Genomic DNA, 16,268 nt, shown 5'->3' on the forward strand with positions numbered 1-16,268 from the left:
TGAGAAGGATAATGTGTGACTTGTTAGCAAATATAATTTGATAGTTATTCAATATATTTTAAAACTGAATTGAATCAAATTATAAATAATTTTTAAGAGATTAAAATTATGGATTTTGTAAAATATACTAACTAAAATTATAATTTTTTTCATAGATTTTCCCATAATGAATTATTGGGAAAACAATTTTTAAGTGTAACTAAGTTTGAATATGTAGTTTCACAACTTAAAAAATCGAAATTTGTGAACATACATTAAAAAGTGGAAAGGTCCTAATTATACTGGTTAATGGGAAAAAAATACATTTTTAAGTAGTTTCTTTCAAAATTTAAATTGCATATTTTATTAATCTTTGGGTTGATGGGTATACTATGAAAAATGTTTTTGTTATATTAAGTAGGAAATAAGAGACACTTTTTCACATTTCTGTATTTTTTATAAAAGTAAAATAAAAATGGATAATGATAGAATATAATATTAAAAAAAATTAAAGAGTGTCACATGTTTATATTTTTTTTAGTGAGTTCTTAATTTTGGTCTTGGGAAGAAATTATGTAATCTTTAATCTTAGCTAGAATTGTCTTGATATATAGAAATATTCTTAATTGTCTGATTTCACATAATTAATAGTTTTAATCCAATAAATTATCTAATAAATTCTTTTATAAAGCATTGTCTTCATATATAGAAACATTCTTTATTGTTTGATTTCATATAATTAGTAGTTTTAATCCAATAAATTATCTAATAAATTCTTCTATAAAGCAATAACTATTGATAAATTATTTTATAAAGCAATATATACTTATGCTGGTGTGAAATATTTTAGATTAATATAAAAAACCAAAAAAATTAAATTAAATTATTTTTTTTCATTTATAATGCACCTATCGAACTCAAATAAAATTATTTCCCCTATCCATGCCATATCTAAAATATTGGATTATATTGCCCTATCTAAAATATTTAATTTATAAAGTGCAACCAAATGTTCTAGGTCCCACCATACAAAGAAGAAAATGCTAGAAGAGTTATTACTACCTTAAATATAACTTTAGTTTTTAATATTTGTGAGACATATTTATTATATATTTTTTATTTATTTTATTTATAAGTATATTTTAAGTCTAACTCAATTTTATGAAATTGACTTGCTAAACGAGAAGATTTGCATTCATTATATACTATCTCTAGTTAACGTGAGATCTTTATCACACATCTCATCATGTCGAGGTTGTCAATTTGTGTATGAGACTATATATTTATGGATGGTCCGATAACAACTAACATGATAAGTCCAACAAACTTTCACTAGGATAATTCAAAATAACTCTAATACTATATTAAGAAGTCGACTTCAAGCTTAACTAAAAACCTTATAAAATTGGCTTATAAGGTGAGTTTTGCACCTACTTATATACTATGAAATATTTTTATCTTTAGTCGATGTGGACAATATACTCTCACGCCGAGACCTGCCAACTTGTACGTGAGACTATATAATGAGTGGTTCCATAAAAACTCTATAACACTCTATAACGGATGACCTGATAAACCTAAAATAGGTTATAAATAAATTTTAAGTTTAAAATTTTATGAAATTAATATACTATTGAATGTATTAGAGGAGAAAAGATTTTCAATAGATTTTTATGTTCCTCGGTTCTTTCTATCTCTACACATTTTTAAATAAATAAGAAAATGTGAAAACAATTATTCTATTAACTCAAAGGTCGATTATACTAAAATTTTCCGTGAAAGGACAACGAAATACCGAATTTTGTAGTTGAAAGAAAAAAACAAAATAAGGAAAACCGAACAGAAAGAATATCCCAATACAGGGGGCACGGGAAGTCGCCGGAATAATGCGGCATTTGATAAATCTAATGCCTCCGTGGACCTCTCACCTTGTCGTTCTCTTTTTTTTCTCTTCAATCCCATTAATATCTCACTCTCACACACACCTCCCTCTCCCTTTCCCTCTCTCTCAACCATGGCGGCTATTCTCTCTTCTTCACTCTTTGCTACCTCCTCTCTCCCCAAACCATTTTCTTATTCCCGAACTCATACCGCTCCACAATTTCTCAGGTTCGTAACCCTAACCTTCCTTCTTTCCTTCCTCTGTTTTCAGTTCATTATCTGATTCCATCTTCTCTAGGGCTCGCGCTTCTCTCCTTCAGGATAACGAGGAAAAAGTGATCGTGCAAGACTCCTTCCCCTCCAAATCATCTCCACTTCACACCGCTAATGGAAAATCTGCTGCGGACTCAATTAACACCTCTGCGTTTGAGAAGCGGATTATCAAGGTCGAACAATCGGTCAATATCTTTCTCACGGTAATTTAATTATCCTCTTTCAACTCTCAACTGAAATTCGCTGTCAGAATCACTGTTACTGTTGTATTGTTGCGTACTTATTTGTTGTTCAACTTTTTACCAAAACATTTTATTTGAGTTCGTAAGAGTGTGAGTATTTAGCAAACAATTTCCGCAATGTTTTTTAAAAACGGTTTTGTCGCTTTCCTTGATATTGAAGGAAATCGCACACAAATGCAATTGATGTGGTCCAAATTGCACAACCTCGATGTTGCGGTGGAAAACGATAACCTTACACAGTCGAAACTTTTCTTGACTCGTTGGTTCTGTTTTTGGGGATTGTTATTAGTAGGAAGAAGGATGTGAGTATTAGTTGTTATTTACTCATTTTCAGTTTCGCTGATAATTTCAGGATTCTGTGATAAAGATACTTGATACTCTGTACCATGATAGAGACTACGCCAGGTTTTATGTGCTGGAGACTATTGCCAGGGTTCCTTACTTTGGTACGTACTTGAATCCTTACTGCTACACTCTACCTTTTTTTTATAAATGAACCTGTAGGTTAGGTTGTGGTTTTAATCTTAAGTTCACGATAATGTTGCGAACTTGCAATATTTTAGCTGTACTGCAGTAAAATTACCATGCTCGTCAAGCATCATAGTCAATTTTGTACTTAATTTATGTAGTCCCTGGGCATTTTCATTGTGACTTTTCAGTATTGATTTCTGTGTATTGTTATCTATGGCAGCCTTTATGTCAGTTCTCCATATGTATGAGAGTTTTGGATGGTGGAGAAGAGCAGATTATTTGAAAGTACATTTCGCTGAGAGCTGGAATGAAATGCATCATTTGCTCATCATGGAAGTAAGAGCTCTGACAATTTTTTTAATGTAACTGATGTCTGACTGGTTAATTTTCAAAGTATTTCATTCCAGCCTGCAAATCTTGTTAGTTGTCCATCCAACACTTGTTTTGTTTTTAGAGGATCAGTAGTTGAATATATCATGAATAAACTTAACCGCCGAAGCAGAAGACCTATTGAAAGTAGGAGAAAATTGAGACGATCACTTATATTGAGGGAAGGGAAATTTAGTAGTACATTGGTATGTGTCACTTTGAAGATAATGATTGGGTCCCATAAATGTACTCCTTATATGCGAGCCCATGCTTATTTTTATCAATGATAACTTGGTAGTGGGAAATGTTTTAAGTTTGCATTTTTTATTCATTTGTTTTTATGGATAATAACTCTATAGTTAAAAATTCAGATGAAAATATTCAGATAAAAGCTATTTACATTTTGTTCAAGTCCATCTTCAATGGATTGTAACAATTGGCCAGGAAGCTGTGCTCTTTTTTACCACTACATCAAACATTGCAAACTGCTTTCTGAAAGTTGTTTTGAGGTACCAATAACAGAACATGTTCTCAGAATATATTTTCCACCCAAATACTAGAAAATCAAATAAAAATTAGAAATGAATATCAGAAAGCTTTGCAAGTTTTGTAGTTTCACATGCATTAGTTGTGACTCTATTTTTCATATACTTTATTGCATGAGATGATAAGCTTGGGCCTCTGACTGCAGGAACTAGGAGGGAATGCTTGGTGGTTTGATCGGTTTCTTGCTCAGCATATTGCAATATTTTATTATATTATGACAGTTTTAATGTATGCAGTAAGTCCAAGAATGGCATGTAAGTATTAAATACTTGAATTTTGTTTAACTGCAATTCCTGCTACATCTTTTAGTTTTCTGTTTGTATCATCTTTAAGTGATCATGTGAGGAGATTTGAAGACATCAAGGGAAAAATTCCCATTTGTTTGATTGAAAAGATAGAAGTTACCTGCACATTTATGTACATATTTTCACTGGTTATTTGCTTGGTTGGATTAGTGACAGTAGTAAAGGAAGAGTAACTGCAAAAGTTTCCTAGACTCCTATATGGCCTTCTTTTCCCTAGCATCTATACCTATATGGCCTTCGTTACTTGGAAGCTTGGTTCTTGAATTATTCTATTACTTGGAAGCTTGGCTCTTGCATAACTGATTCTGTGAATGCTTTATTTTACCGCAGATCACTTTTCTGAATGTGTAGAGAGTCATGCATTTGAAACTTATGACAAATTTATCAAGGCCCAAGGAGGTATTATGGATATTTCTTTCCTCTTTTTATTTTTTTTGGTTATTTATGTTTTATTCTTTGTTTACACTCTTGGTTTATGCTTTGTAATTGAGGTCTGGAAAACCATTGGGTGTTATACTTGCACATTGTTCATGATTATTTGATACGATAATTAATGATAGATCATAAAAGCAGTTAGCCCGTAGCATAGTTGAATAATGACAGGTTATTCTAGCTTTATGTGGATTCTTATATTTTTCATCTTCTGTCCTGCATTAACTTGGGTTTGAAATCACCTTAATTTGCTGTATAAGCCTACAGAAGAGAAAACAGATAAATGATACTGCATTGTTTATTCAATAATAATATACGAATGATTTTATTTGATGAAAGTTCCTTACACTTTCCTTCCCATGCTCATTTTATTGTGTCTATTTGTACCAGGTGCTTAAATAACTCTAACATGGTTTGATAATTTTTTGCAGAGGAATTAAAAAAAATGCCCCCTCCTGAGGTTGCTGTGAATTATTATACAGGAGATGACTTGTATTTATTTGGTAAGCTTTTCATTTTTATGAACTAGGGTATCTACTGGAGGAAAAACCTGGAATTCTCACTTTACATATAATTTTCCTCAGATGAATTTCAAACTTCCAGAGTTCCAAATTCTAGAAGACCTAAGATAGGTATGCCTTGAAACCTGGTCCAACATTACTTTATTACTAATTTTCTATTCTGAATTGTTGTCTGGGGGAGGGGATTTTTCTAGCACAAGTCCTTCAGAATAATCAATGGTTCAAGTTTTTAAGTGGCTAATCATTAATCAACGTTTTGAACATTGTATATTATTTGTGCTGTTAATTGCTCCTGTCCTGAAGTGAAAATATTTGTACGTAAACTTCATTCTTGAGGTTTTCCCAACCCCTTTTTTGTGTAATTATTTGTTTTAGAACAAGTAAAATACTTCTTTGCAGTAGAATTTTCAATATGCTGTAAAAAATTCTCACAGAGATGATTAATAGTTTATTTTTTGTCATCTAGAGAATCTATACGACGTATTTGTAAATATCAGAGATGACGAAGCTGAACATTGTAAGACAATGAAGGCTTGTCAAACCCATGGGAACCTCCGGTCACCTCATTCATATGCAGAGGATGATGATGTTTCAGTCTGTGCTCTGGAAGCAGATTGTGAAGGAATAGTAGACTGTATAAAGAAATCGGTTACTCCTAATCCAGCCAAGGTCAAGTAAGACATGTGGCACAATACATAGTGTATTCATTTAATAAGATAGGAGGGCAGTAAATAGTTGATATTGGATGTGGCAAGTAATTGTCCTTATAGCAAGTAAAGGTGTATTTATTTATATTTAACCTTAAATTTTGTTAAATCAACATAATGAAATATCTTATGTTGACAATCTTCTGTAGGTTAGATGTTCATACTTCACTCATTGAAGTTATCAAAGAAAATAATGTTGTGGAGATTGTCTATAGTTTGCTCTTGTCTTTTCCTTATTTTTGGAATTTGGAGCTTTTCCATTAGAACTAGAGGGTTTCATGCGTTGCCTTGTAGAACCATATCTATCACTGATGTATTCAGATTATAACAACTAGAGAGAAAAATAAAAATAAAAGAAGAAAAGAAAGAAATACCAGAGAGGACGACAAAAAATGACAGCCTTGCGCGACTGGTTGGTGGGATTGGAAGGTTCACATGAATTGGAGTATTGATGAGGTGTGAAGATATATATGCCAAAATCATTTCCTTTATTTCGTCATGAGCATGCAAAATTCCATGTCTCTAAAGGCTTCTATTTTTTTCATGATTTTTTTTTCTTAATTTCTGGGGAGAGGATAACTTTTCCACAGGATAATGGCTACAGCTAGCCATGGTCATCTTTGCCAATTGCCAATTATAATAGCCAGATTTCTGAGGGTGTGAGAAGCCTCACATCTGGCTGTGGTAGTTTCTGGATTTTCCTCGTATGATTTCCTCAGGTGTAATGGATGCAACATTATGTCTTTTTTTAGATATTTCTCTCAATTCCACGGATGCCATACTATCACAGCTTAAGATATGTAGCATTCTTTTCCTGATGATTGAAGATATTTTCATCTTTTCTTTCTAGATATTTCTCTTCACTACATTCGCAATAATTACACAAGTTATAATTCCCTTTCATCTATTGTTCTTCCTGCATTTCATTTCAGAGAAATGCTCTAAAACTTATTTTAGCTGACAAATATCAGTCACTTTCCCTGAGCTTAGTATATATCTCAAACGGCTCAAAAGCAATCCGCCAGCACTGTTCTTCCTGTGAATAAGCTAGGTTCAATCCAATCCTAGGCTTGCCCCATTCACATTCCTTGTGATCAGACCTTTCTGATAGATCAATCACATCACACCCATTAAATCTCCTAATTCAGAAAAATATTGGAACACTTTCATGAAGTTGTGGTTGCAGTTCAAACTTGTATTGACGATGATTTGGGGTCTGTAACCTTCTTAATTGACTGGGTGAGATGGCTATGCTAAGGGGGACATATAGCGAACAAAGGTGATCCAATAGGATGCTAAGACTCATCAATGAAGTTAATCCTGACCCTTATTAGAAGAAGAAAATAAAGTTATTTCCAATAATGTGAAGCTAATTTTTTTATAGAAAAATACATTTAAAGTATAACTTGATATTTTGGAATTTAATTATTATTAACATTTTTTTAATAACAACCATTTAAAAATAAAACTTAAGTACTAAACTATTTCTTATTATATGTCTAACATATTAGTTGGTTATAACATTGTAAGAGATAATATTACTAAATTTTTCAGTTGTTTATTAAATTATCAAGTTAAAGATTAGGTAAAATTAACACGTATCTTTTTTTTGTAAGAATTTTTTATTTTTAGGATCTAACTTTACAATTTTAAGTTTCTTTAATATGTTTCATTTTCTCTGGTTTCCTTGAAAGAAAAAAAAATCTAAATTCTTTCTTAACACATTGATTTTGTTCTCCTTCAAACAAAATAACTTTTAAAAATTATGTTAACTATATTTGTATCGTATCATCTTTGAGTTTCACTATTAAATAAAGAAGATAGTAAGTAAGAAAGAGGTGATGAAACCATAACAATAGACAACATTTTTCTATTATACTGATTAACTTATTTATTTCTAAATGAGGTTTGCACCCACTTATATATATTATCCTTATTGTTAGTCGATGTTTAATGTATTATCCTAATCTCTAGTCGATGTGAGATCTCCAACATATCTCTAGTCAATGTATAATGTATTATCCTCATATCTAGTTTATGTGAGATCTCCAACATATAATCTGTAATTGACATAATCTTAATGACCAAACAAAATGAAAAAAATAGTTAGAATGGAAAGTAAAAATATTGTGTATATATATATTACTCAATTACTAATGTGTTATTTAACAAACAACTAATCACTTAAGAAATACTGGTAAATTGTAACAATCAAACAAAAAAAAGTATTGAGCACTAATATAAGAATCATATGCAGAAATCACAAATTTATGAGAAATTAAAATTTATGTACCTAACATACTAAATCATATGAGGAAAATAAAAAAAAAAAATCAAGAAACTTATGAATAAAAATCTCGTTACTAATTTTCTAAAAATTATTATAAAAGATATTATGAATTTTAAAGAATCATTAAAGAGTTAAAATAAGAAAAATAAGTAACTAATTAGTGAAGATCCATGCAAAATGTTAGTGTTAGATTTCACTAAACGCTAGGTTGAAAAATGTGGAAACAACTAGTAGTTGTGAAATTGAAATCAATTAATAGAAAAATTGAATCTAATACAAGCACGCCATGCAGTTTTGATAACGCTGTTTCTAACTGATTCTACAATCTTTTAACAGTACAGTGGAGAAATCAAGGCAGCAATACACAGATAACAAAGGAGATAATAATCAAAGCAGGAAAGAACAACTATTTAAATATCAGGGAAGTGGCACTGATGATGAATGATGATGGAGAGCCTTCAGGTTGGGGTGAGGGTGACGTATGTATGAAGAAAAGCAGCTATAATATGATAGATATACCTTTTCTGAACCATTACGATCCCAAGTTCAATGAACATTAGGGAATTGGAAGAAAAACCTGTATTGAGACAGGAGCTGGCAGATTCACCTACAAAGATAATCATTCTTCAAAATTTTCTTTTATCAACAAACAATTAAATTAATATATAGTGGAGTATTTAGGGAACGTTACTATAAAAAAAATGTTTAAGGCTAGTTAGCCCCATTCCCTTACATGATCCTTCTGTGTATATTGATACATTTCTCAGAATACTACTTATATGCTTGAGTCTAAACACACTTCCAAAACACTTATATGATCATGCAAGGGATCAAAATGACATTTCTTCCTGCATCCCACAAAAACTCAATCCAAAATCTCCTTTCATTACGGAAGGTCTAAATGTAAAACTACAATATTCTGGATTATTCTGATCTCCAGTTATTAATACATTCCAATTTCTGATGAATGAAGAGTGGCTTTGGAATATTGTCCATGTTTGCTAAGTGGCATCTAAAAGAAGTCCCTGGACAAAGTATCTGAGTTCAAAAGGAAATTCTTGAAACCTTTTTTCAAAGCGAACTAAATTTTTTGAATGCTTGGAGTAGATAGTTTTCCAGTTGTTTTTCTTAAATTTTGGTCACACAAATTCTTGGCAACTGAGAGATTACTTTTGGTAATTGTTTTTTCAGAATCATCAGTTTTTAACGATCAATTTTGCACACCAAAGAAACAGTCAATTTGTTGACCATTTTGGTCGATGAGGTTTTATTTTGTGTCGGCATACGTTAAACTTGTTACTTTTGGAGACATGGTTCGATGTGTGAAATGTAGTGTACGAGAAAAATGCTTTGGGAGTAAGGCAAGAATGCAAGATGTGGTGGAATGAATCAGTTTCCCAACTGAGGAAGAGATGATGCTCCGAAAAGCAAAAGCAAAAGTAGAAAAGTAAATAGGTAAAGGGAAACGCAGATACATGAATGCCTCTGCACTGCAGGCCTATGGTCCGTTTCTATCAGGGAAAGGGAGAACCATACTGTAATCAACTGATTCCTTGAACCAAAGTGCTATGCTGCCGTGCATGGTTCATGATTGTTATGTAGCATATATATATATATGTACACCTTCAAGTTTCAGCTTATACATTTTTATTTCATTACGTGTCTACTGGGTATTTCCTGAAGAGGAGGAATCATAATAAAGGTTCTTCTGCAGTTCCCTCTTGCTTCTTAAACCTAGAATGAGAGATTAGAACAAAAACCTTCATGTTGGTATTCACTATATCTTCTGCTTTATTTCACGTTTCACTCATGCAAACACTTTTTAAACTTTTTTTTTGTTAATATATATATATATATATATATATATATATATATCAATCTTTTATACCAACTTTTCAATTTTTATTCTTCACCTGTTTATAAAAAAAAATCAATTCTTATACTTTTAATTAGTTAGGTCAGGTGCGACGAAAATATTGAAAAAGAGGAAGTTCATTTAATTATTAGGTTTTGGGTCTATTTAAATATGGACAAAGTCATTGCAAATAAAAACTCAATTAAAAAAAAAATAGTTAAGAATGACCTCATTAAATAACGTGAAATTAGTTATGATTGTTTATATTTTAAACTATTATAGTTTATTTTATTTTTTTGTGTATTTTGCAAGTAAATATTTATTTTTTTATAATCTAAAGTCATCAAATGTATTATTTATAATAATATTTTATGATAACAATATACATCATCACTCTAGTTTAATATTGTTTAAAGATAATGGAAACATATTTTATTTATATTATGGGTAGAGAGTTTAAGTACATTATACCCAATTGGCTTTCTTTGACAAAACGTGAGTTTCTATGGATTATATTGTTTCAAGAACGAAAGAAAGCAAGTGACGTATCTATAAAATAATACAAATACATTTAATAAAAACTTAAATATAAGATAAATAAGACTATTTTTTTAATTGTAAAGTCTTCTGTCATCAAATATAACATAAATAAGACTATTTTTTCCGTTATCAATTTTAAATTGAAGAAAGAGATCCCTCGTTCTTTCTTTTATTTCTTTCGTACCAATCGTATTATATTAAGATTAAAATTTAAATATCAAATTGTATTAAGATAAAAATTTAGAGATCAAATCGTATCATTAAGATCAAAAATTCAAAAATAGATAAAATTAAACAATTCAACGGATATTTAATTTGTTTGTCGGCCTGGTGGTCTCTATTATATATTAAAAAATCAAATTTGTTGTTATTTTAAAAAGTATACTACAAAAGTCTAATTGTATCCGTCTTTTAAATAAAAGTGTGTGTTCTTATAATTACAACTAATTAAAAAGATTTCTTTAAGCATAAAATAAATCACTTTATAAAAGTCTGAGAAAACAATAATTTCATCATTCTCAGCAGACGCATACACACGTTTAATCTTAAAACTAAAAACCAAAACCGATCAAAACAAAATTGAACTAATATGTTGAAGCAGTTGAATTAACGAACCATTTAACTCTTTAAACATAATCAAATGATTGAATCTGAAGTGTAAGCAATGAAAAGTTAGCAACTATCATTCTTCCTCGTACTTACACCAAAAAACTAAGTAAAGCTTCAAATTAATTTTGAGTGGCTGAGGGTATGTTTCCTCTTTGGACAATGTTTGCATGGTGGAAGGCCTGAGGAAAGAATCGTTATCCTTATATTAAAAAAGGGTAGGTGAAGTTAGAGGAGCATAATTACCTTAACCAGTCACCTATGACTGGTGTTTTATTTAACTTGCCTTGTCATTTTCATCAAAGATTTGTGTACTGTCAGTTACATGGTAGAGTGACCTTTTTGACTGGAAAAGTTGCTGCTCTCAATGGGAATGCATTATCTTATTAACTGCGCAACCGCAATTTTCTGCCATGCATGTAATGCGAAACACTTTTACCTAGTAGTGTCTTAAAAAAATGATTTCAGATTACCAGCAATAAAGTAATAGGAGGGAAAATCTATGGTGTTGATAGACTTTACTTAAGCGTTCCATTCACTTTTTTTATGAGCAAAAGAAAGAATAAAATTAATAAGAATATTTAAGAGATACTCCACCCCTATACAAAATCTTCCTAATCTTCTATTCACAAGAAACCAAGGATTTTACTGTACATACACAAAATCAGGAAGTGTGCTAGAATAATGATGCTTAAACAGATAAAGAAAAAAAAAACAAAGCTTCACTGCACAAGGAAACAACCTCCTATGATATTTAATAGTCCACAAAGATCATTCCCCTCTGCAAAAAAGTTCTGCATAAACTTCTTGCTCCCTCCTTATGCTTCAAAGCTTCCAGAACCATCACCACTTTCGTGCTTATCACCACCAAGAACAGATTGCACACTTCTATTCTGCGAAAAACCAAGTTGATTGGCACTTATGCAGCAATTTTGCAGCAACTCCACACTTTCATTAGCACTGCATACCAAGCCATCCATTCACTGCAACACATATATATCCTATTCTATTCACACGCTTTGTTCACCCCTTTTCCTAAGTTCATATTTTTCCTTGCAGGCTATTTTTATGCTAGTCAAACATTTTCTTACACATTATGAGTGTAGTTTCACTTGACAAAGAGACAGATTACACACTTTTATATTTCTGAAACAAATTTCAGCCAATAAAGAGTGTTATTAGAGAACAAACTATAAGGTAGATAATTTCTCTAGTCAACAACAGTCTTATTATTTTTAATTTATAAAAAAACTAATAATATTTTATTATATATCACATTTAGAAATTAAAGTTCGTTGAGTGTATAGAGTAATTGGTAGGGTTCTAGTTTAATTAGAGATTTTGAGTTTGAGTCACAGAAAGAAAAACAATATAACATATTTAAAATTATATAAACATTGTTTGGACACTTTAGACTGTAAAAAAATTGTGTTAAAAGAGTGCATTATAATTTTTCTCTTTTTATATTGAACAAATTAAACTAGATTCGGAGTATTATTTTTGACCTGGAAGAAGAAGGTAGATTTGGAGCAGTGGTGGTTGTGGTCCCACTAGAGCATTATGAGTAGTAGAAATTCCCCACAAGAGGTTTTATAAATAAGGTTGAAGAATATAAAATTAACAAGAATCATCTAGTTCTCTTATCAATTGTTCAGACCTACTTTCCCCAATTCTTTAATCAATTTTCCAGATGCTACTGGCAGCCATTCAGTGCTGGGTTTCAAATCCAAGGAAGCTGCTTTCTTACCAACTTTAGATTGCTAACATGATTAAAATTCTTGTTTGGTCGCTGTCCAATAGTTTTAACATATCATTATTGTACCTTTCGGTTCCTCAAATGGAAACTTAATTAATTACCAATCACAACGATTGGTATTCCCCTGTCAAAAGTAACCTCTATCAGAAGTTGGAACCACATTAATTAATAGCCCAACATGCAATTCAACCATTTTTTAAGAAAGAAAAAAAATAAGACACAAGAGTTAAATGTTTGACATATATGATGAATAAGTGGTGGTTTGGAGTAATTGAAGTTAACAAGGGAGTGGTTACTAAATAACACCATAGATTAATGCTTTGCTTGCACTTTTGCCTTTACATCACATCATCAACTATGAAAAACCAAAACCACGGGACATGCTACTCAATCCATATTGGAACAACATCTGACAAGTGGGTTGGATTACTGTTGCTACATGTGTCAATATTTTACGTCCATATTCAAACTTCAATCAACTTAACTGCCCAAAATAAATCCAAATTCCCACTGTTTGTAGCGTCATCAAACTAACACAATTCTCTAAATAAGTAAAGATTTTCCATTTTCATGAGAACAAAATTCAAGTGAAAATCATCTTACCTTTTAGTATTTCCATTTATTCAATTTCTTCTGTGGATATCTGTCCCCACTTCCTAGGAAAAGAAGGAAAATAGGTTATTAATAATGCTAAGGAGTCGTCAATTCCCTTTTGCCACTTCCAAACTTTAACTATTTCCTCTCTTCACTTTTTTCAGTGGGTAATTCGTGTTTATCTTGGGTTCATTTTCGTTGAAATCCCTCTCTATTTCTTTTTATTTCAATGCATGGCAGGATAATATATAACAAACAAAATATCTATTTTCACATTCTCTTTCTTTATAGCACTCCTTATTCTCCAGTTGTTATAATGAAAAGAAAGAAAAACTTCAAATGTACTGTGTTTATTTCTTCTCTTCTCAATCATAAGAAAGGGTGCCATAAAATTTCTATCTATCTATATAGAGGTCTTTTGACACCACTGTTTTGTTTCTACATCCTTATGAGAACCGCACATATAATTTAATTAAAATAGAAATTAAACTATTGAATATAAAAGTAATAAAATAGGTTGTAAATTCGTAAAGAAAGAGAGATAGAGGGAAGAGGAGAGAGAAAATGTGTGACTCTATATTGATGATATTATCATAACCAAAGAGGAATTATGAGAGACAGATTCTTGTAAAATGGGGAAGATGAAGTTACTTTCTAAAACAGTGTATCAGTACATCGCATTAACTTGATCATCATATCCCAGACGACATCGCTGATCACACACACACGAACTATAAGATCAACCTAAGACTTTATTTTTTAACTATATATTATAAGGTTTGATTATACTGCACAAGCTTACATACCAAATTATCAAGGGCATCAAACACTATTCGGTGAGCTGAGTAGCCTTTGTTTATTATTAACATAAACACACATACGTTTCCATGCTTATATATATTTCTATGCTGAGAGTCAAACTGTGGCTATGGCCCCCACATCAGCGGTTGACACGGCCTTCATAGCTTCAAACCTTGGCTCTTTAGCCTGAAACTTGAGACCAGCATAGAGCTTCATGTATTCATTAAACACAAATTTCGGGTACACTTGGCTTGTCTCATCCGATTCCTTCACCAAGGCTGCTGCTGGTGAAATCACAGCATCATCACCAGGATTATAGAACGAAGCCAGGGACATTCTGGTGCCATCCGTTTGAGCAATGACACGGTGCATGACACTCTTGTACTTGCCATTGGTTATGACCTGTTAATGTCACGCCCACAAAAGACCAAAGGAGATGAATTATTTAGAGGAATTAGAGCTAATAATAATGCACTGAAAGCCAAAGCTAGCTATCACTATGCTGTTGGGTGTGATCTGTGATTGAAACGTTATATGGTATATATTTTCTTGTGTGAAGAAAAGTGACTAGTGAGAAACATTATAAGGTAGTGGGGCATGTGGATGTATGTAGTATGTATGTACCTCAAGTTGGTCACCAAGGTTGACGACAATGGAGTGACGCATTGGTGGGACATCGATCCACTGGTCATCCTTGAGGAGCTGCAGTCCACTGACCTTGTCATCTTGGAACAGTAGGATAATGCCACCGGCATCTGTGTGAGCTCTTAGGCCCTTGATGAGATCAGGGGTTGGACAAGGAGGGTAGTTGCTAACTTTGGTGCCAAAATTTGGGCCCTTGGATCCATAGAACACCTTCTTTAGGTACCCTTTCTCCAGTCCAAGATTCTCACACAGCAAATCAAGAAGATGCTCTGCAAGTTTTTCCAACTCCAGTGCAAACTGCTTCATTATCTTTCTGAAAGAACAAAACATATAGTGAGACACAGCTTTTATACCAAAATTAAACTTAAATGAACAAGGGTGCATGGATTGAATTGAAGCTTACAAACACAAATTTGAAAATAGATTTCATCTTTTGCTTTCGTATTGTTTTTTTGGTTTCAAATCAAGTATATAAGCTGTGGAAGTACCTTTATAAATATATATGATGAAACTGAGTTTACTGGATAAACCTAAATTGGAGGTCAAGAGAGGGAAAGTGAAATATAACCTTACAGTTTGGAGAGTCACAACATCCTTTCGAAATGTAAAACTAAAAAGATAACTTTAATTATTTTCTTTTTAGATAAGTCTGATTGTAATGAGGTTTTATCTTACTTTTGTCTTGAAAGTCAGATTGAAATAAAAGAAGGGTGGCCAATTTCGCCAAATGAGTTAGCAAAAAGTTGATTCAAACTAAAGTTGGTAAATTTTGATCCAAATATGCAGTAGATGTAATTCAGTGTGACCTGTAGTCTTCATCAAGATCTGCGTTCTCTGAAACATTGGAGACTGGAAGATGGCGCAGAAAAAAGGTGCTTTCCCAGTCCAAGTCATTGATTTCTGACTCAACAGACTCAAGTCCTTTGTTGGCCACCATTTCTTTGAACCTTTGCTCCATAGTCTTCTTGTAGTGCTCTTTTGTGAACCTCTCCACGGTGTCCATCAACTCAATGGATATACCATGGTTCACCAACTTGAAAAACAAACACAAAGCAAAAACCGACAAAATTAACTGATTAGGCCTTTTCGGGAAAACTCATGCATGGGAAAATTTTATTGGTAAGTGGTTGTGATTAGTACCTCAAGGAAACCCCAGTTCTCACAAGCATCTTTTATCGTCTCCATGGCAGCTCCTCTCTCTTCTGTGTTAAGTTTCTCCATGTCAACAACTGGAAAGTTTGCCATTTGCTTCTTTCTTTTCTATCGCTTTAAACAACTATGTGATTGTGAGTATATGCTGTGAGTAGTGATGCTTTCAGAGGTGCAATCTACTGTATTTATAGGCCTCAAATTCAAGGAGAGAGGCTAAGAAAAGAAGAAATTTTATTTAATTGTTTAAGAAAAGAGAAAGTGGTGTGCGGACGCATGTTGCCTAATTATCTACAATTCTTTTTC

At 32.1% G+C, this 16,268-nt stretch overlaps 2 protein-coding genes across 2 annotated transcripts; one reads left to right on the top strand and one right to left on the bottom strand.

Moving 5' to 3' along the window:
* Nucleotides 1-1,720: 1,720 nt before the first annotated feature.
* Nucleotides 1,721-5,940, top strand: IM (Alternative oxidase family protein). The gene is made up of 9 exons (XM_068640216.2): nt 1,721-2,088; nt 2,159-2,336; nt 2,728-2,821; nt 3,067-3,182; nt 3,907-4,015; nt 4,397-4,465; nt 4,930-5,001; nt 5,083-5,130; nt 5,486-5,940. Exons 1-9 carry the CDS (start codon nt 1,994-1,996, stop codon nt 5,695-5,697), a joined length of 993 nt encoding a protein of 330 aa, XP_068496317.1. The 5' UTR covers nt 1,721-1,993; the 3' UTR covers nt 5,698-5,940.
* A 7,996-nt stretch (nt 5,941-13,936) lies between these two features.
* Nucleotides 13,937-16,124, bottom strand: LOC137832185 (1-aminocyclopropane-1-carboxylate oxidase). Its single transcript, XM_068640217.2, has 4 exons — nt 15,954-16,124; nt 15,620-15,846; nt 14,793-15,126; nt 13,937-14,570 (listed from the first exon to the last, which is right to left on the bottom strand). The coding sequence occupies exons 1-4, from the start codon at nt 16,056-16,058 to the stop codon at nt 14,283-14,285; spliced, it is 954 nt and encodes a 317-aa protein (XP_068496318.1). The 5' UTR covers nt 16,059-16,124; the 3' UTR covers nt 13,937-14,282.
* Between the last annotated feature and the right edge of the window lie 144 nt (nt 16,125-16,268).

This window comes from Phaseolus vulgaris, chromosome 6 (genome assembly GCF_051622355.1).
Source record: "Phaseolus vulgaris cultivar YP4 chromosome 6, ASM5162235v1, whole genome shotgun sequence".
Classification (NCBI taxonomy): Eukaryota; Viridiplantae; Streptophyta; class Magnoliopsida; order Fabales; family Fabaceae; genus Phaseolus; species Phaseolus vulgaris.